The sequence below is a fragment of the Coenobita brevimanus genome, chromosome 25, assembly GCF_032717465.1.
Source record: "Coenobita brevimanus isolate Jiangsu-jjx chromosome 25, ASM3271746v2, whole genome shotgun sequence".
NCBI classification, from domain to species: Eukaryota; Metazoa; Arthropoda; class Malacostraca; order Decapoda; family Coenobitidae; genus Coenobita; species Coenobita brevimanus.
Window position 1 is genome coordinate 13,648,824 of NC_136978.1, and position 22,294 is coordinate 13,671,117.

The 22,294-nt window shown below is 43.3% G+C and overlaps 1 protein-coding gene across 1 annotated transcript in view; it reads right to left on the reverse strand.

Moving 5' to 3' along the window:
• LOC145393722 (uncharacterized) overlaps positions 1-22,294 on the reverse strand; it is an 848,279-nt gene that overhangs the window by 495,874 nt on the left and 330,111 nt on the right. The window contains exon 40 of the mRNA XM_080267765.1: positions 21,892-22,136. Within this exon, the coding sequence (XP_080123891.1) occupies positions 21,892-22,136 (245 nt within the window). The remainder of the gene's footprint in view (positions 1-21,891; positions 22,137-22,294) is intronic.

The window sequence follows — 22,294 nt, forward strand, 5'->3', positions numbered from 1 at the left end:
TATGCTAGAGCCTGTCAAAGTTGAAAAGAGTTACCGTTCCAGGCGGCACGACTCCTGTTTTCTATGCACTCCCACCCCATTCCTCCCTCATTCCTCCCCTCCCTCCTTCCAGCCTATTCAGCACTTAGTTCTGATTGGTTGGAAGGGATATACATCACAATCAGGGTGGAGCATGTTTTCCCTAGTTTTTCCCTGAGCCCCTCAATCGATCACATTCGGTATCTTGCGTAATCCTGAAAAAGGATCGATCTATCCTGTTAGCACTTCAGGGGTTAAGGGCCTTACCATCTGCACAATTTGGGGGGGGGGGGGGAATTTTTTTTTTTCTCTACAGATGGGTTTTACATGCACTTGCCAGACAGTATTTAAAACATACACATTAATATTAACATTTACATTCGCGCAGTGGCAGTATTGTAACCAATGAGGTCTTGCCTAAGTGACGTATTTACTGCTGCAATAAAGCTCGAATTGGGAAAAGTTGTAAGATACTATCTCAGCACTTTTGTGGCACCTCAGTTTGGGTTACCTTTCCTAGAAGGGTAGTCAATTTGTACCCCACCTGCTCATGGTAACCTTGCAGACACCGTTTTTTTTAATTTCTCTTCCTTGTGTTGTTTTGGTTTCCTTTTTTTCCCTAAAGTATGGTGACACAAACGGGGGCAGCGCTACCCAGGTTTATCCTGGGTAATATTGTATATACTTTTTGTAGTTGTTGTTGTCACTTTTTTTTTTTTTTTTTTTTTTTTTTTGCCAACCATGAGCAAACAACACCAGTGCCCTTGCTGTGGTAGGTCAGTAGCAAAAGTGCACAAGCACTGCAGTGTGCCTACTGCAGCAAGTGGGTTCATTTGGCAAGCAAAAACATGGATGCTAATGATTATCCATTTATGAAGACGAGCCACCAACTGTATTTTCCCTGGCTGTGCAGCCAGTGTGTTGCACCAGCAGATGAAGTCTTGGCTGGTGGGGGAAGCAAAGCCACTAAGGAGCTGGAGGATGGGGTTGTTCGGCCAACCTTTCAGGCTATAAGAAATGTTTCAACCAGACTAGAGGATCTAGAGATCAAGGTCTCATCACCTATGGCTGTCACCCAAGACCAGGCCAAGTCATTTGCAGATGCTGTTCAGGGGTCTCTCATGGGGGAAGGGAAGGATCTGCCTGGGGGGTGGCTGAGATCAGTGCTCATGGCCAGAAAAAAGCCATTCATGGTCAACGGGTACTGATCGTAAAACCAAAGAGCAGTGCAGACACTCCGACAAGTCAAATGGGATCAAAAGACATCAGAGGAGTAGTTGACTTAGTACCGGTTGATAACTGCCTTAAGACCAAGGCTGGTAGGCTAGTAATGAAGTTTCCATCAGCCAATGCCAAAGGTGAAGCGGCTGGGATACTGAATGATCACTTTGGCTCTAATGGCACTTTTTGCATATCAGAGCCAAAGAAAATGCTACCAAAAATGACCGCGGCAGGCCTTTCCTCTTCCTTGGACGACGCTGGAATCATCCCTAACATCCTGAATAAAAACAATTAAATTAAGATGCTCATTGACCGAGGTTGCACCCTCAACCTTCTCTTCACAAGAACAAGGAATGACACTAAAACCGCTGTCATGAAGATGTCACCAGAGGTGAGATCCTCCATCACAGAACAGGGCAACTATATCTATATGGATCTTACAAGATGTTGCACTTTTGACAGATTCTGGGTTACATACTGTCACCACTGACAAGGTTTTGGTCATACATCTGAGAGGTGTTCTAGAAAAAATGATGAACCTAAATGTGTTTTTTGTGCTGGGGCCCAAAAGTCGAAGGATTGTAGTAACAGAAATTCTCCCAAATAAATCAACTGCTCTTCCTTAAGACATCAGGATGCTAATACTAATTCACAGTCAGTTGCCCATTTTGCATCTAGTAGAGACTGTCCAGTTATGATTTCTCATAGGAATAGATTGATTGAAAACACCAATTTCGACCATTCAAAAAACTGACCACGTCCCTCTCAAACCAGTTACGAGTCTCTTAAATATTTGTTCCATCTGTAATAAGACAGACCACTCTGCAGAAAACCTTTGATACAACGAACTAATTGGGGGGAGGGGTGGGTTGCTGTATCCGATAATTCGCTATATCCAATGGTCGTTATTATCTGAGGGATTACCGAACCTAGGTCGCTATTTCCATGGAGTCGTTCGGTCCTACGTGTGCAACCACAACCTAGACTCTATTAAGTTTCACATGGGGAATTCAATGGTTTACAGTATGTAGTTATACATGTTAATACGATCCTGTATGAAGTTGTACATACAAATGCAACACCTATAATAAGAATACAATATAATGTAGTACTGTTACAGTACATTTACCATGACACGAGGTGCCAGGAAGTGATGATGTAGTCACCGTAGGAAGAGGAGGGAGACAGGAGGTATTTAGAAGAGGTTAGATGCTGGCACCAGACATTACACCTGTTCACCAGAGCACACCAAACCGTACACACTACAAATTTTTGTACTGTATCACTAGGGCATTAAACTTAATTTTACACTTAATAATACAAACTGAACATTACAGAACACTATTTACACTAAAGTACAGTACTGTACTATATGCACCATATATACACTTTACATGACACTTTGTTCACTCATACATCATCTGATTCAGCGAGTATTAATTCTGGTGGCTCTGGTGTCACTTGTGTCAGTAAGGTGTGCTGGTGCCAGAAGCCAAACTGGGGTGGCTCACAGAGGACATCAAAGCAACAGAGGTTAGATGCTGGCACCAGACATTACACCTGTTCACCAGAGCACACCAAACCGTACACACTACAAATTTTTGTACTGTATCACTAGGGCATTAAACTTAATTTTACACTTAATAATACAAACTGAACATTACAGAACACTATTTACACTAAAGTACAGTACTGTACTATATGCACCATATATACACTTTACATGACACTTTGTTCACTCATACATCATCTGATTCAGCGAGTATTAATTCTGGTGGCTCTGGTGTCACTTGTGTCAGTAAGGTGTGCTGGTGCCAGAAGCCAAACTGGGGTGGCTCACAGAGGACATCAAAGCAACAGACATGCTCGAGGTTTCTGACACTGTACACTTTTTTTTTCCAAGGAGGCGAGGCGACAGGTTTGAAGTCCGAAATTTTCTGCTGCACTTGCCTGACCTGGTTTCTCCTCATCAGGTCCAGCCTAATCTGTCTGAGGAGCTCATAGCCATCTCCCAGAAATCCACCAATGTCATCTGCGATGGCCAAGAGTGCGTGTACTGCACTGATGACAGCAGACAGGGGTGGCCGATGTGTCCTCTCCTCTTCCTCCTCTGCAGGTGGTTCACACGTGGTCCATCCCTGGACTATTTCCTCCTCTGTCTTGTGGTGGTATCCAGGCAGACCACCATCCTTGTCCAGCCACTCCTCCACCTCTTCTACTGGGATGGAGTCTTGGCCAGCTGCAGCCAACATTTCTGCTGCCTTTGGTGGCTCAAACCCCTCGAAATTCAGGCTTATGGGCTGAAATCTTGGGGGTTTTGAGGAGCTTGCACCATGCATTGCAGAAAGTAGTCACTGGCACGTTCTTCCAAGCCTCTGCCCAGTTCAGTATGGCATTCTTAATATCGCACTTCTTGAAACTGTCCAGTGTCTTCTTCCCCCTGGTGTCCACATACCCCTCCTCCCCAATCCCATCCTCAGTCACCACTAAGCACTGGTCCAGGTAAATATTTTGATAGTGCCTCTTGGGACTTTCAATCACCCCCAGGTCCATTGGCTGAAGTAAGGCAGTAGTGTTGGGTGGTAAAGACATCGGCTTTATTTTTCCATCCTTGGAACACAATTTTACAGTGGAAGTGTGGGCTGGGGAATTGTCAAGAAGGAGCACAGCCCATACAACCTCCCTACTGATGCCATTCCAGGCCTGGTGCTGCCGAACGGAGGGGTCAAAACTGTGATGGAACCAGTCGTTGATAATATCCTAGGTAAACCAGGCAGAAGGGTTCCTGTGGTAATCTGTAGGAAGCTTGTCCATAATATCTTTGAGATCCCTTGGTTTCCTACTCTTACCCACAACGACTGGTTTCATGCAGTGGGACCCGTCGGTGTTAGAGCACAGCAACACCGATATGCAATCCTTTGCACTTTTCCTCCCCAGAGTGCTGCTTATAGTGAAGGAGGCCTGCATATTTTGGGGGTAGGGGGGGTTTTCACCCCCCTGGGGGTAGGGGGGTTTTTCAAGAATACTCCCCCAGTATCCCTGCTTGTCATAAAAGGCGATTAAAAGGGTTGGCGGAGGGTTAGTGCCCCTCCCCGGAAAACAACTAACTAAAAAAACAAACAATAAGCCTCGGACAAGGACTGACCAAACGATGAATACCAAGGACCGGACAAAGGACACGATTATCGGAACATGGAATGTAAGGGGAGCGAATGATGAGGTGAAAGAGAGAGAGATTGTCCAGGTGCTTGAGGGTGCGAAAGTGGATGTATGTGGAATAACTGAAACAAAATGGAGAGGAGAAAGTGTGAGAGAATGGGAGTATGGATGGGGTTTATGTGCAGGAGTAGATGAGAATGAGAGGGCAAAGGAAGGAGTATGTATAGTTGTGAGTAAAAGATGGAAGAGGGATCAGTTGGGTCTAGGATTGTGTGGGTAAAGTTGAAAGTTGGAATACAAATGTGGGCGATTGTGTGTGTGTATGCGCCAATGCAAGATCGTGCTAGAAGAGTGAGAGAAGAGTTTTGGACAAATGTAGGAGTGTGCATGGAAAAGTTTGGAAGGAATGAGAGAGTGTTTTTGATTGGTGATATGAATGGTAAAGTTGGGAATGTGAAGGTGGATGGAATAGTTGGTGAGTGGGGTGTGCCTGCTGAGATAGATGAGAATGGGAGTGCGTTAGTGAACATTTGGGCTGGGAGGGGGTTGGTGACAGCCAATACCCTCTACAGGCATAAAATGATCCACAGGTATACATGGCGAGTGATGAGAAGGGTGGGTGGTGAACTGAATGAAAGGAAGGCAATGATTGATTATGTGTGTGTGGATGAAAGGATGCGAAGATGTGTAATGGATGCAAGAGTATATAGACGATGGGGGAGTGGACTTTCTGACCACTGCTTGGTGGTGGCCAGAATTAGATTTCAAGTAAGATGGAGGAATAGAAGAAGGGAAAGACGAGAGGAAGGACTAGTGGCAAGGAGAGTGGAAAGGTTAGAAGAGGATGAGAAAAAGGCAGAGTATAAGAGAGAAGTGGAGGAACGATTGGGCAAATATGAACTGGAGCAGATGGGAGACGTGGAAGGTGTCTGTAGGGTATTTACAGAAGAAATATGTGCAGCATGTGATGTGGTGTGTGGAAGGAAGAGAAGACGGAGGGGGGTGCAAGGAACAGCGTGGTGGACTGAAGAAGTGAGACTGGCTGTGGCACAAAAGAAGAAAGCATACAATGAATGGATGAGAAATAGGGTCGTGGAAGAAGTTGAGAGGCGGAAGAGAGAGTTATATGTAGAAAGAAAGAGAGAGGTGAAAAGATTAGTAAGAGAAAGTAAGAAGAGAGTGGATGAGGAATTTGGAAGGAATTTGAGTGTAAAGTGGAGGGACTGTAAGAAAATGTTCTGGAAAGAGGTGAAAAGAGTAAGACAGGGTGGAAGTGAAGTTAGCAGGGGAGTGAAAGATAAAAATGGTAGATTACTAGTGGAGAAGGGAGAAAAAGTGAGCAGATGGAGAGAACACTTTAAGGAATTGTTGAACGTAGAGGATGGAAGTAATGCGACTATAAGTGGCTGGGGAATGGCTGGGAGAAGGAGGGAAGTGAGAAGACAGGAAGAAATCAGTAGGATAGAAATTGTGGAAGCAATGAAGAAAGTTAAATCGGGGAAAGCCCCAGGAATTGATGGAGTGCGTGGTGAAATGCTGACGCATGGGGGAGAGATAGTAGTAGAATGGATGTGGAAGATGTGCAGATTGGCCTGGGAGGAAGGTAGAGTCCCGGAGGATTGGAAGTCAGGTATAATTATTCCCTTGTACAAAGGAAAAGGGGAAAAAGAAGTGTGTGGTAATCATAGGGGCATTTGTCTTCTTAGTATAATAGGAAAAGTGTATGGTAGGATACTTATTGACAGAGTTAGAGAAAGAACAGAGAAATTAGTTGGAGATGAACATGGAGGCTTTAGGAAGGGAAGAGGTTGTGTAGATCAGATATTCATTCTTAGATCTTTAGTGGAAAAGTTTCTAGAGAAGGGAAAGAAGTTGTATGCGGCTTTCATGGATTTGGAGAAAGCATATGACAGGGTGGATAGACAAGGATTGTGGAAAGTGTTAAGAATATATGGAGTAGATGGGAAGTTGTTGAATGCTGTGAAGAGTATGTACGATGGTGCGAAAGCTGCAGTGCGTGTGGATGGTGAACTAAGTGAATTTTTCTCTTTGAAAGTTGGGTTGAAACAGGGATGTGTCATGTCTCCATGATTGTTCAATCTGTACATGGATGGGGTAATAAAAGAGGTACAAGGTAGGGTAGTGGATGTTGGAGTGTCCCTGGTGAGAGAGGATAGTGTTTGGAAACTCCCTGTACTGTTGTTTGCAGATGATACTGTGTTGTTGAGTGAAGACGAAGGGGAGCTGCAAGGCTTGGTGGATGAGTTTGGGAGAGTGTGTAAGAAACGGAATCTAAAGGTGAATGTAGGGAAGAGTAAAGTGATGGTCTTTGAGAGAGGTGAAGTCAGTGAATGTACAGCAAGGTTGGATGGTGAGGAATTGGAAAATGTGAGTACGTTTAAGTACTTGGGTAGTGTGATGAGTAAGGATGGAGGTTTGGAGGGTGAAGTGCTTGAAAGGGTACAGCAGGGAAGAAAGGTTGCTGGTTCTTTGAAAGCAGTGATAAGAAACAGGGAAGTGAGCATGGAAGTGAAAAAGTTACTACATGACAGTATTGTGATACCAACTCTAACGTATGGAAGTGAAGCTTGGACGTTGTTGGAAGGACACAAGTCAAGAGTGAGAGCAGTGGAAATGAGTTATTTAAGAGGAGCCTGTGGAGTCACATGGAGAGACAGGCTGACGAATGAGAATATAAAGGAGCATTGTGGTGTTGATGTGGATGTGATAGGAAGCGTTATGAGGAACACACTGAGGTGGTTTGGCCATGTGGAGAGGATGGAGGGTGAAAGACTGACGAAGAGAGTGTATGTGAGTGAGGTGGAGGGGGGAAGAGGGAGGGGGAGGCCGAGGATAAGATGGAGGGATGGGGTGGAGAGAAATATGAGAGAGGGGGGTGTGAGTTGGGAGCAGGGCAGTGAAATGGCGGGGGACAGGGCGACTTGGAGGCGATTTGTTTGTGGCGACCCCAAACGGGATTGAGGCATCTGGCAATAGATAGATAGATAGAAAGACTTCCAAAAAACACCAGCTTTGTCTGCGTTGTATATTTGGAAGTCATGGAGGCCCTCCTTCTCCTTCAGCTCACGAAACTGGTCTATGAAGGGGTCCACTGCATTGGTGTCAGCGCTTAGAAGCTTGCCCGTGACAGCCTTATTCACAATGCCATGATGCTGCCTTAACCCTTTAACCGCGGGTGTCATTCCAGAATGACATTGAAAAAACTGGACCAAACCACGGGTGTCATTCTGGAATGCTTGTGAATATTTTGAACACCGAACGTTTTTTCTGTGCGCCAATTGTTTCACACAAGAGTAGCTATCAAGTTCTTTCACGCCAGCCCTCCCACACCTCCCTCCTCCCACCCCCCGGGGGGCCCCCCCCACCCCTGCCCAGACACGCATCGGTCAGTATCTGTCCAGCTCTGTGCGTGACAATGGCGCTCCGTCCCGAGTAATCATCGCTCGCTTCCTCCTCGGAAATTCCTAGTGCTAGTGTGCCTTCAACCTCTACACTGAAGAAGGAACTCCTGACAGCGAGGCAGAAGGGGTTAAGCACCCCAGAAATTAGGACAGAGCTTGATAAAACTGTGAGTACAACAATGGATTGTGGCAGTGAGAGTGATACACTTAACGCAAGTAGTGATGATTATGCACTTATTGCTGGGGAACCGGTTATGGTTGAACAATTGGGCAGTGACAGTGATGAAATTGTACATGTTGTCTCCCCCCCACCGCCCACAACTTACTCTGGAAAAGGGAAGGCGCCCATGGGGAAAATGGGTGTAGCACGTGGGAAGGGAGTGAAGCGGAAAGCTACATCTCCTACACCCGGCCCTAGCAAGCATTTCCCACCACTTTCCCGTTCCCCTAGCCCTATTGCCCTCACATCATCTTCATCTTCTGCCTTGCCCTCTCCTCAGTCAACATCATCGGAGGAATATGAATTCCCAGAGCCTGCACAGCGAGGGAAGGCAGGCCGGGCAGGCCGGGCTAGAACAAAGGGGATGCGTGGCAGCCGGAGGGCAAAGCGGGGTGATAAACGGGGAAGAAAGGGAGGTCAGGTTTCACCACACACCAGGTCAGTAACCCACCCGCCTGCCCACCGCCCAGCTCCCTCCCCCTCACCGCCCCCCCAACTCACCCCCTCCTGCTCACCTCCTGCCTCACCCATTGCCTCCACCTCAACTCCTTCTCACCAGGAAAAGGGTGCAATTCGACCTGACACTGCCACTGAACCACGCACCGGGAAAGTGGATGCATTTGTGTGGTCTGACGGTGCTGATTTTCAGCCACACAATCCGCCGTTTGACATGACAAATGCCGGAATACAGCCTGCCTTCCCATGCAATGAAGAAGATGACTTTGTGGACTACTTCCTGGCCTTCATGGATGACGAAATCGTGCAATTTGTCAGCGATGAGACCAATAGGTATGCAGCTCAGTGTGCAACAGAAGGGCTGGGACCTATTGGCTCACCAAAGCAAGTGTTGTGGTTGCCTGTAGGGATCAGAGAGCCGTATGTGTTCTTTGCTCTCATGTTCTTGATGCCCCATATCAAGAAACATGAGTTGGAGGAGTACTGGCTGGTTGATGACATCACTTCAACCCCAACATTCGGCAAGTACATGTCACGAGATCGGTTCCGACAGCTACTAGGATACCTGCACTTCGCTAACAATGAAAACCCGTCCCAAAATGACCCTTTGTGGAAAGTGAGGGATTTCCTCAACAAGATTAGGGATCGATTTATGCGATTTTTCCGTCCTATGCAAAAAGTCGTCATAGATGAATCCCTGGTATTGTTCAGAGGACGTCTCAAATTCATGCAGTACATCCTCAGCAAACGCCACCGCTTTGGAATAAAGTTCTTTGTGCTGTGTGACTGTGAGATGGGGTATATCCTTGATTTCGTTATCTACTCTGCTAGCACAATGGACGTGGACAGGAACGACCCCCTTGGCTTCTCTGGCTCTGTAATAAAATTGCTGATGGAGAGGTATTTTGGTGGGAATCATGTGCTGTACACGGACAATTACTACACAGCACCGAAACTTGCCAAATACCTGGCTGAACACGGCATCGGCACTGTTGGCACTGTACGGAGCCACAGGAAAGAGTGGCCAAGTTTCCCTGAAGCATCATCCTCATCCAAGGAAGATGTGCACCTGAAGAAGTCTAACAAGCTTCTGGCAATCAGATGGCACGACTAGAAGGTCGTGAATATGCTCAGCACCATCCACAAGGGGGAACTGCAGAGAACTGGGAAGGTCAGCTACAGGACGGGAGAGCCAATCATGAAGCCAGATGCCGTCATTGACTATAATATAAACATGAGACTTGTTGATAAGTCTGACATGATGATTGGCGAGATAGACTGTCTCAGGAGAAACACCCGATGGTACAGGAAGGCTTGCCTCCACGTGCTCGATATGTGCATGCTCAATGCCTTCCTCCTCTACAAGACACAAGTCGGGGGTATAAGGCAACCATCCCTGAGACAGTTCTCCAAGACTGTCGTGCAGCAGCTGCTTGCAAGATTTGGTCAGGTGACGGCATTGGTCCCGAGGCGACACTCTGACACACAACCTGACCGTCTTGAGTGCCGCAATTACATGACCCGGCACCAGCTTCTGAAATTGCCTCTCACCGCAGGCGGCAGGTTGTCACAAGGCCGCTGCAGAGTGTGTCATAACACCACACGGAGGCCTCGAGCGAGAAAAATGAGCACACACCAGTGCCAGGAATGCCAAGTCGCTCTCTGTGTAACTCCGTGCTTTGCCGAGTACCACTCTCTGAGTAAATACTGACAGTGACAGTGATATACAGTGATGCGACAGTGACGTGCTTTACCAATAACTGTATAAGGGATAATGTAGTAATAAGGGATATTTTGCCTAGAAAACAATGTAAATATTGACCAGTATAATAAGTGATATGGTAATAAGAAAATCTGTGGCACTGCTGTGATTCTGTGATGCGACAGTGACGTGCTTTACCAATAATTGTATAATATAGTAATAAGAGATATTTTACCTGGAAAATTATGTAAATATGGCCAGTATATAAGTGATATGGTAATAGGAAAATCTGCAGCACTGCTGTGATTCTGTGATGCGACAGTGACGTGCTTTACGAATAATTGTATAATATAGTAATAAGAGATATTTTACCTAGAAAATTATGTAAATATGGCCAGTATATAAGTGATATGGTAATAAGAAAATCTGCGGCACTGCTGTGATTCTGTGATGCGACAGTGACGCAATATAGTAATAAGTGCAGTGTAAATATAATGGATACTGCCCAGATTATATGTAAATTAGTAATAGAAGTTAGAAATAATGAAAACATCGCCGCTAACCAAACGTCAGTGAGCGTGTGATGCGGCAGTGACGTGCGGGCAATTACAGTGCATTTTACCCACCTCAGTGAACACAGAGTGGGTGTTTATCGTATGTGCTGTGTTCATATATGTTTATAGTACTATTATCAGAGAGTGGTTGGCATTTGGTACTGGTGTGTGGGGCGAAAAATAGTGGTTACATCGCTCACTTCTAACGGCACTGCCCGTCCAGTGAAAGTCCACAAAGTCACGAACCCTACATCACTGCAAAGCTGAAGGTTAGTACTTTCTAATGGTACCTTATTTTTTGCTCTAGCTTTATTCTGTGCAGAGTTATAAAGGTTTAAAGGTTTGTTTACATTTTGGTGGAACCCCCGCGGGAGAGGCCAGTCGGGTCAAAACAATGCCCGCGGTTAAAGGGTTAAGTGCCACAGCCAGCCATCACTGCACATGAAATTGTCATGGCCTAAGTGACAAGCAAGCCTCTGCGTCGAATGCTGAATATCAACACCTTGAACAGGAACACCCTCTGCTCTCTCCTGCGTGTACCACTTATACACTGCCTCATTGAGATTTTCCATGGGAAGTCATTGCTTGGGGTTTAGTTCCTTCCCCTTCTTGCCAGCCTCCACTGCTTTCATGGCCTCCTTCACCTTCTCCTTTGCCTTGATGAGGTCATGGATTGTTGTCTTCTTCAGGTCATGTTTATTCATAAGCTGACTTCGTGTTACCCCTTCCTCATACTTCTGAATAATTCTGTATTTCTCGGTCAGGGAGAGAATCTTCCTCTTCCCCTTGCTTGAGGATGAAGGGCTAGGTGATTTGGAAGCCATTCTTGCCACAGGTAGGTACAGTAGTGTAGGTAGGCCACACGTGGTATGAGAGATAACACAAGCGAGAGAGGTAAGGTGAGAGAGAACCATATGGAGCAAGTGCTTCGCACAGACTGGAAAAGTCCCAGCGCATAAAGGGGTGAGGCGAGCAAGCTAGCTAGCCTATGCAACTCACTGCACAGGCTTGCAGGCACTCCCACAATGGTGAGTCAAGGGAACCGGCTGATACGCGAACCTCCGCCGGATAAACCAAACAAAGGTTGCTATATTTGGTGGAAGTTCGCTCTATGGGTCGCTATATCCGAAGTTCGCAACACAAGGGTTCGTTATAGCGAGCGTTTACTGTAATGAAGCTCTAAATCTACACGAACTTGACACTTTGTGTTTGACTGAAACCTGGTTGTATGAGTCTGATATTAATATTATTCGTAGTGCTTTACTTAAGACACATTCTATTATAAGTATTCCCAGACCTGCTGCTGCCTATCCGGGAGGAGGTGCAGCACTCATCTACTCGGCAGCACTTGCAAACATTTCTCTCATAGACTAAGACCTGACTCCATCTTCAATTGAATTTCTGGAAGTATTGTATTAATAAATTTTTATGGCGCCTGGTGGTTTAGTGGGTAATTGCGGCGCTCTAATTGGATTGAGCCAGTGCAGGTTTATATCCAAGGGGTGGCTGGGGTTACTGCTCACGTAATGCCACTCAGGGATAAGAGAGGTTGGTGACTCTCATCTTAAATGTCAGGACCAACTTGCCTAGCCCTGGGCTCCTACACTCCTCATGGGGCAATGTAGGATTAGAAGATGGATGGATGGATTAATAAATTTCAATCAGAATACCATTAGAATTGCAACTGCCTATCGAACAGGTCATCCAGGCACGGACCAAGGTTTTGTGGAGGAGTTTGGGCAATTTCTTGAAGTCTTTTCTCTTAAATCTGGTGGACCTCTTGTTTGCAGTGATTTCAATTACTGGGCTGACAGTCTGCAGTCAAAACCATTTTCTTCAGAATTCCTTGAGTTGATCACCCAGAATAATTTTTTCAATCACGTGAGTGATCGTACTCATGTCTCGGGACTTGTCCTTGACTTGATCTTGTCCCCTGTTGGTTGTAGGCTCGTATCTGATGTGAAGGTTGATGCAGGTGACCCCCTCATCTCTGATCATGCTCTGATCACTCTTAGTTTTGATATCCCAAAATCCCCTTCCTATAAAAAGGTCATCAGGTTCAAAAATTACAGAAACGTTGACTGCCATCTGATGTGTCGTGAAACTGATCAGCGTTTAAACTCCACTGATTCTTCAAATCTTTCTTCTGATGATTTGGTTGACATATATAACAATGAGGTTAAGTCAATTTTTTATCATTATTGTCCTGAGGTGGTAAAAACAATCATTGTACATGATAATTCTCCATGGTATGGTCCATCCATTAATTCTTTGCACAGACAATGTAGAAAGGCAGAACATGAGTGGTGCTTGCAAAGGACCGAATTAGCTCATCTGTGTTCTGTATGTGTGAGAAGAGTGGTTGCTCACACTGTAAAAACCCAAATGGCTAGGTATTATCAAAATAAAATTGATTCATGTGGTGGTGGAAAAAAAAAAAAAAAAAAAAAAAAAAAAAAAAAAAAAACTCTGCAATTGTAAATAACTTGGTTGGTTGGAGGAATGTAATTGTTAAGCCAACTTCTGTATCTGATGCCCAATTGGCTACTGATTTTGCGGTGGCTGAATCGGTAGAGAGGTGGCCTGCAGTCCTGATGGACCCAGGTTCGAATCCTGGCTGGGGCAGGGAACAGTTTAAGGATTTGAATTTCATAAATAGCAGACTTTCCTGATCTCCCAGATGACCCGCCGACATGTCGTAAAAATACCCCCGCTAATACCAATACACCAGTCCTGTATGAGACAGCCCTAGCATGTATTCAATATGGACGGTGGGTGTTAGCGCCGAAGTGGTGACATGTGGAGGTGTAGGAGGACTACTGGGCCTTGGGATAGGCTACTGCCCCCAAGATATAGGCCCTGAAGCCTTTGCCCAGAGTCGGACACATTAAAAAAAAAAAAAAAAAAAAAAAAAAAAAAAACACTGAGATATCTTGCATAAAAAACGATTTAGACAACAGTTCTTCTAGTGAAGTGAAGTGTACTCAGTTGACTCCCAATCACAGCACACAGGGGGTCATTTACTTTTAACATTTCATCCACTGGATGTAAACAAAGTCAAATGTTACATCAGAGACTTTAACAAAACATTATGCCCACTCGATCCATGTAACTTGTCACAACTGCCTGATGTGTACGAGCATGAAGCAGACTTTATCTGCCACATAATAAACAAATGCTTCTTAGAAAGTAATTTTGTGCAGTCTGAGAAACGTGCTTTGCTCAGGTCCCGAATCAAGAAACCTGGCCTTGATGTTGAGAGCATGACAAATTTTCAGCCTGTCTCTAACCTGACTTTCTTGTCAAAGATTACTGAGCAGGCCATACTTCATCAACTCTTACCACTATCGGAACACAACAGACTTGTTCCTGTTGTTCAATCAGCATACAGAAAATACCATTCAACTGAAACTGCATTAACAAGGATTCAAAGCGACTTGGTGGCAAACACCTGTAGTGGGATGTCCTCTCTCCTAGTTCTGTTGGATCTGTCTGCAGCTTTTGATACAGTAGATCATAAACTATTGTTGGATGATCTGTATTTTTATGGCATTCGTGATAGTGCTCTTTTGCTCCTTAAGCTGCATCTATCGGACACATCTCAGAGAGTGGTTGTTGATTACACTAGCTCTGATTCTGCTCCCTTTCTGTTCGGAGTCCCTCAAGGGTCAGTTTTGGGTCCAATTCTATTTACAATTTACACAAGTAGTTTATCATCTTTACTTGATGCTCGTGACATGTCCTATCATTTTTATGCTGACGACACCCAGCTCTAAGTTAAGATGTCAGATATCAACGATACTAAGACCAAACTTGAATCTGTAATGTCTGATATTAAGATTAGGATGGCTAGGAGAAAACTTAAGCTGAATGATGGTAAAACTGAAATCATCATCATCAGAGGAAACAGAAGGGGTGACGACACTGATAATGCCCTGGCTTTGAACACGGGCATGTCACAGCTTCATCCAGTCAGTTCTGTTCGAAATCACGATGTTTATTTTAATCCAAAGTTAAATTACAAAGAACATAATAATTAAGTTGTCAGAGTGTGTAACTTGCATATCAGAAATCTGTACTCTGTAAGAAAATTCTTGAACTGACATTGCCTCTTAACACTGGTCCATGCAGTGAGCTTGTCTCATACTGATTATTGTAATTCACTGTGGACTGGTCTTCCAAATAATATACTAACAAAAGTTCAGTCTGTGTTGAACAGGGCAGTACGGCTTATCTTTGGTTCACCGAGAACCTCGACTACCCAGTTCTTAACTGAGCTGCACTGGTTACCAGGAAAGGCTAGAACTGAATTTACACTGTGTCTAATTACATTCAAGGTTTTTAAGTTTGGTGAACCAAAGTATCTTGCTGAATTGTTAAAAATTCCACTGGCACGCCCAGGTGTGATGTTAAGTAGCGAAGGTGATTCCTTGAGTCTTGACGAACCTGGAACCATTCACCAGTCACCTTTCTCTGATCATTCTTTTGTGTATAGAGCCCCTAGATTACATAACAGATTGCCATTGTCCATGAGACAACTCTCTTCTGCTGAATCCTTTCAGAGACAGCTGAAAGCCTTTCTTTTTCAAAATGCTATAACCTGGAAAGAGGTACTGTGACAGATGATTATAGGGTTTAATTATTGCTACTTTCATATTTTTATACTGATGAAGTTTGTATTGTATATGAGAGATGTCACAATTCTTGTAATTGTAAAAATATTATATATATGTGTGTCGAGTGCTAGTGAATTCCCAATGGAAGAACTGGTGATTTTGAGAAATAAAGGACCAGATTATTATTATTACTATTATTATTATTTATATTATTATTATTATTACAATTATTATTATTATTTGGTGGTAGGAGGGGACGCTCACTTTCCACTCTCTCGACGTAGTGCTGCTTTGGGTGTCTGCCCTTTCCTCTCCTCCTTCCTTCCTCTTGTGTATTTCTTTCCTTCATTCTTTCCTCTTCCTTCTGTCTACAAGTGACTTTACACTCCCTCTTCTGTCCTTTTTTCCTTCATTCTTTCCTCTCCCTTCTGCCTATGGGTGACTCAACACTGAGTAACAAGCCAAATGATTTCCTGTACACCAGGAAACCATTTACTACGCTGGATAGTAACCACATAACCAAATTATGGCACCTGGTGGTTCAGTGGTAAATAAGGCACTCCAATTGGACTGAGCCTGTGTAGGTTTATATCCAAGGGATGGTTGGGGGTTATTGCTCACGTAACACCACTCAGGGATGAGTGGGGCTGGTCACTCTCATCTTAAATGTTAGGACCAACTTGCCTAGCCCTGGGCTCCTACACTCCTCATGGGGTAACACAGGATTGGATGATGGATGGATGGATTATTATTATCATCACTGACCTAGCTAGCATGTGTAAGTCTTTCCACTTGAGGGAAGCTCTCCATACATCACAATCTTGCGTCATTTCCTCTGCTCAATCACCTTCCATGCAAGATTTCACCTCATATCTTCCCCAGTCTACCTTTGGCCATTCTCTCCTTCACATTCATATTCATACCTGTGACCCTTCTCAGTCAGTTTCCATCTCCCCTCCTCCAAAAAAATCTAACCCTTCCCAACCTACTTGTTCAGATCACTTCCCTAACATTTCTTATGCTGATTCTCTCTTGCAGCCCACTTTTCTCAGTCCTGTTACTCTGAGAGACCTTACTTATCCATCTTGACATCTACAATTTTGTGCCTTCCAAGTTAAACGTACCCTCTTTTCTCATAAGCAAAGTCATGTGTACAAAATAACACTTCCCACACATTTTATTGAGTGCACCTGACATAAAAGGAGAGCCCCTACACAGCCTGATAAGATAACTCTTCCCGAAACATCTTCCACGCACTTCTCATTCAAGCAATGGAACTAGATTATGCTCCTCCTACCACATTCAGCATGTCCCCCAGGTGTCAAAACTCCTCCACACATTATGTTTTTGTTTTTTTTTCTACCAACACAGTCCAGATACCACTACATGACACACTGAAAATTTCTCATATTCTGCAGTCTACATCTAATACCAATGCATCTTCTGTGGACCCATCTATTACAAGCTGTCCATCCATCCATCCATCCATCATCCAATCCTATGTTGCCCCACGAGGAATGTAGAAGTCCACGGCTAGGCAAGTTGGTCCTGACATTAAAGATGAAAATGACCAGCCTCACTTAGCCATTAGTGGCATTACGTGAGCAATAAACCCCAACCACCCCATGGATACAAACCTACAGTACAAAGGCTCACTCCAACTGGTGTGCCTTAATAACCCACTAAACCACCAGGTGCCATAATTTGGTTATATGGTTACCACCCAGCACTGTAAATGGTTTCCTGGTGTACGGTACATGAAACCATTTGGCTTGTCACTCAGTGTAGAGTCACGCATAGGCAAAAGGAAGAGGAAAGAATGAAAGAAAGAAAGACAGAAAAGGGAGTGTAAAGCCACCCGTAGGCAGAAGGAAGAGGAAAGAATGAAGAAATCAAAGACAAAAGAGGAAGGAAGGAAAACAGGAAAGGGCAGACACCCAAAGCAGTACTACATCAAGTGAGTGGATGGGGAGCATCCCCACCTACCATCAACTACAAGGAAAATTTCTCCCAGCTCCAAGGAAAAAAATTCCTCCTAACTCCCTAAACCTTTTAACACCATACAGCACAGGGTAACACATTTTGTTCCATGGCATCACCTCCCTCACACTTGCAGTCCCTTTGCTTGTATCCCATCCCTCCACATCCTGAGCATATAAATTTCACATACTTAAACAGGTTATCACATACTTGCAAGTTTATTTAACATCTATCAGACTGACATATATAACATTGGGCAAGTTTCAGACCAAATAAGCAGATTCACCATTGGTTGCAATTTCAATAACATTATACATCAATCACTTTCTAGTGCGGTACTCAAGGCAAAAGTGGCAAAAACTGCAAAAGTCTGTCTAACATCTATCAGATTGACACATGTAACACTGTGCAAGTTTCAGACCTAATAAGCAGATTCACCATTGGTTGCAATTTCAATAATACTATACATCAATCACTTTCTAGTGGGGTACTCATGGCAAAAGTGGCAAAAACTGTAGAAAACTGCTAGTAACAGCAATAGTAAGGCCACTGAACGTAATAAGACATGTTCTGTCCCAGCTATGTCAACCATTATCATTTGTCAATAAATCTGCATTAGAAAGGATAAAGACAGTCTACATTCATTTTAATATGATTCACTCATTAGTGAGGCTACAGCTTAATGTGAAGATCCTCATAATCTCTTGCAAGTTATCCCTTGTTTGAAAGCATTGTACAAATGTCTTGGTTTGTACAAGTTTTCAACAACTATATCTGCTTTTTGCGAAGTAATCTTTTGTAAACTGTACAAAATTTATCTACCATTTGAAGTAACTTCTGTTCCTTTCCCCCTCCCCTCCATTCCTAAAACCTCTATCCCTCTCTCTTCCACGCTCCGTGGTATATACTGCAGTATGCATGTAAATACAGTCAACTTGGGTAATTCGCAGTTATTTTTGTCTTAATACTTACCATGAGTTAGAAATTCTGCAAATTATAACATAACTAATGAGGGTCTAACCTCTCGCCAAAGTTGCCCCCAATCACCATACTTACACCCAATCAGTCACCAGTGAACACTAACACCCTTTCAAATCAGTATATACATGTATTTATTGGGAATCAACAATATTGTAAGATTTAACCTGACTCCGCCTCAGGCATGGGACGATTACAGGGGTATTGTAACCGATTACGATCATGATTGCTTTGCAAACTTCAGATTACGATTACGATTATAATTACAGTAAAAGTAAGAGTAATCGATTACGATTATGATTACTTAAGAAGGAATCGTGATTACAATCATGATTACATGTACTGTTATGCACTATATAATTATGAGCACGTTTCTTTTATACTTGACACTGATCAACCCCTTAAGCACGGGCATATCAGAGGCGGTCTGCGCACCTCACGCGGGGATATTCGTGCTCCGACTGACTTTTTAAAAATATTTGCCAAAAATCAGTTATTAGTCCTAGAATATTATGATTAAATTTGCATACGTCACATACCTTCAGCTTTCTCCTGAAATGTTTGCTGAGCCTTCGTCGACTACCGTAGGACTTATAGAGACTTCTGAAGTTGGGTAACGAAGTCTCTACTTTACACTTCCCGACACCCAGTAATATGATTACCACAGCCTGATATTATCACCAGAAACACTATTCTATGATTTTCAAGTAGTTTGGAATCCATACTCCAAAAAAAAAACATTGTGAAAGCAATGTAAATTACGAGCGTGTACCAGCTTTCCACCCGCGCTCGTTCCCCGCTGGTATTCTGTCATTTATTATTCATAAACACACTCACACTTTATATTCCTAGTACTTTATTACACTTATATATATATATATATATATATATATATATATATACAGTATTTATCCATAAGTTTCCTTCAGTAATAGTTTATTTTCACTCCAGGCATTCACTTTCTCATTCAGTAAACTAGCGTAGAGAGCAAAGCTTTTGCTTTCACTGTCATTACTCCAAGTACTTGTACTCGTATTCTTATGTTAGTAATTATTTACATTTCTATTTACATTTTCTATTTTATTTACATTCTTTACATTTCTATTTTATTTACACTATGTTATACACTGTCATATGCAATAACTAAGGGCTCCTTTCCCTTGGAGCCAGGATGAATTTGGGACACTGAAGCACTAGTACTGAGAGTTTATCACCATTTCCTCCACTGGCTCATCACACGATTCACCAGAAAGATTGTAGTCACTGTCCATCATTATCCTTGATAAATTAGCCAGTTCACGTTCCACAGCAGAGTTACTTAGCCCTTTACCCCTTCCCACACAAGGTTTAGTAGGGGTAGAGGTCACAGGGCCCTTTAGAAGCGGCAGAAATGGAGGGGCGCGAGTGCAACTTGGTTTCACCTCAAGAGACAATACTGAACTGAATGACGAGGCGGATATGGGGCCGCCAAGGGTTGACAACGTCAGTGTGGTGGCAGCTGCTGATTTATATGCTGTGAAATGATTGGCAGGAAATCTAGACAATACATAATAAATTAGGTAGTTCCAGGTGAATGTAAATATCACTTAGGCTTCTCCCTTCCTTTCTTATATATATATTGTTATTATGAGAACAGGTCATATGGCATATTTCAAGGGGAAATAAACAGGGAAAATTAGCAAACGAGTGCATGTGGGGTGTTGCCAGGTGATAATTAGCCAGTTCCAGGTGTATGGCACTATCAATTACCTTTTCTCTTTTTATATATATTATTTTGTATAAGAATAGGGCACAGGGCTCATCTCAATGGATGAAATGAATGAAAAAATCCGGGCAAGATTTGTGTAGTGTGGCGCAGCTGGGGCAGGTGGGAGGAGAGGGTAATGGAGGGGAGGTAGGGAGGGGAGAAATGGCTAAATTGTCAACAATGGATGGGAGTACAGATGACATTAGCAGCACTGACTATTGTTGGACACTGGCAGTACTGACAGATGATACAAGCAACCACCTGAAAGCCTGGGCGAATTCAAAATAACACAGAATCGCAAAAGTGATGCTCCGCAGTATGCTCCATTGCACCTGAGAGTCACGAAACTGACGCCCCGCGGTATGTTCCATTGCACCTGAGCGTCACGAAAGTGACGCCCTGCGGTTAAGGGGTTAAGTAAATAGCCGGTTAGTTTTTAAATGCAAAAACATCGTCCAGTAATAAAAAACTGATATTTTCTAGAGATATATATCTTACATGCATATCACTTTAATAAGAACTGCCTGTGTAAGGAAGAACATAGGGTTAAGCTATGCAGAACCTATGGCGACTGTACTCTGGATAAAAATATCCTGTATAGTGCTATGTCCAGTAAGTTGTTCCTTTATTATTTTTGCCAATTTGCAATACAAATGTGTTTTAATAATTCAAGTGCCGAGACTTTTCTTCACTTTGTCCTTGACCCTTTCATGCTATTAACTTTTCTACCAACTGAGATCTTCCCAAGTGATATTATTCTAGCTTAGGTAGGATATTATATGGAAGCTTCTAAGTAATAACCTACAATTTAGTTTTGTTTTCACATTACTTATGGACTTTTATGGTGTATATTTGACTGTTTGACACTGAACTACAGTATTTTATTTTTGACGAGTATTTGTGGAAGAATAACTTATCTGGGGCCTTGTAATCGTAAAAGCAACCATGATTATGATTACAATATGAGAGTAATCGATTATGATTATGATTACTTCGAAAAAATGTCTAAGTAATCGATTACAATTACGATTACACAAAAGTCTATAATCAATTACAATCAATTACGATTACAGATTACAATTACCCCATGTCTGCTCCGACTGAAGACAATGCTCAAGTGGACACGGCAGGAGGAGGGGTTCCGAGGCTTGAGGCATACTCAGCCTCTCAGCACAAGGCAAGTGTGGTAGTTGTGGGGACAACAGGGTGGACTAGTTCGCCCACTTGCCGCTAGATGTGGGTGGGAAGTGCTGTTATTGGCTCAACATGCTTGAATATGATCGGGTTCCAGCCGTGACTAACGTAAACGACGCTGCGACCTAGAAAACTCCTCAGAAATGAGTCACTTGGGACAGCAACTGCAGCTATCAAATTGGTCAGTGTGACGTATGAAGTGATCACGGTCTGGCTGGAAAACTACCATGAGTTAGAAAACCGTGACTAACAAACCCATGATATACACAGCTGACTGTATTCCATTACTATTCATACCTAGAGAGGGTGCATGCTGAATTGAAACAGTGGAAACTTTACATTAAGCACAGTTTCAATATGTGGGTATACTTTTTCCATTTCAACAGTTCACAGCATTGTAAAATTGATACACATTCATTCAAACTAAAACATTCTTCAAGAGAGGTTAGCCTCAAAATAATAATTTCCAAAGGTTCCAGTGATTCACACAATGTGTGCCATGCATGTACACTGGCACTTGCTTGTAATAAAATGAAATGAACATGATCATGATCAATGAAAACTCAACATGAGTAGGAATATGGCCGTCAATCATACAATGAGTCATACATTTATCAAGCTTACTTTTAATTTCCCTGTTTAGGGGTATTATAAGAAGTGTGAAGGAGAAATCTGTGGTAGCTGTGTGTGATCCAACCAGCATCTGACACTCATATACGTCATATGCCCAGGTCTTTAGGTGTAGATCCAGTTGGGGAGAGCCTGGTCCTGCAAGGGATGCCTCCATCCCAAAGATGCTGACCTCTCCAATAATGACGTTTGCTCGGAGGCTCTTATTAAAAGCTGTCCAAATGAATGATTCCTCTCCACTGAAATCACAGATAATGACAGAAATCAATTAATAACCAAACATTTCTTCCAATAATCCTACTATATAAAAATGGTGCATTGTAGTCCAGTGGTAAAGGCCTGATCTGAGATTCATCAGCAAACTAAAGATGACTTCCATCATGAAAAAAAGTTTGCT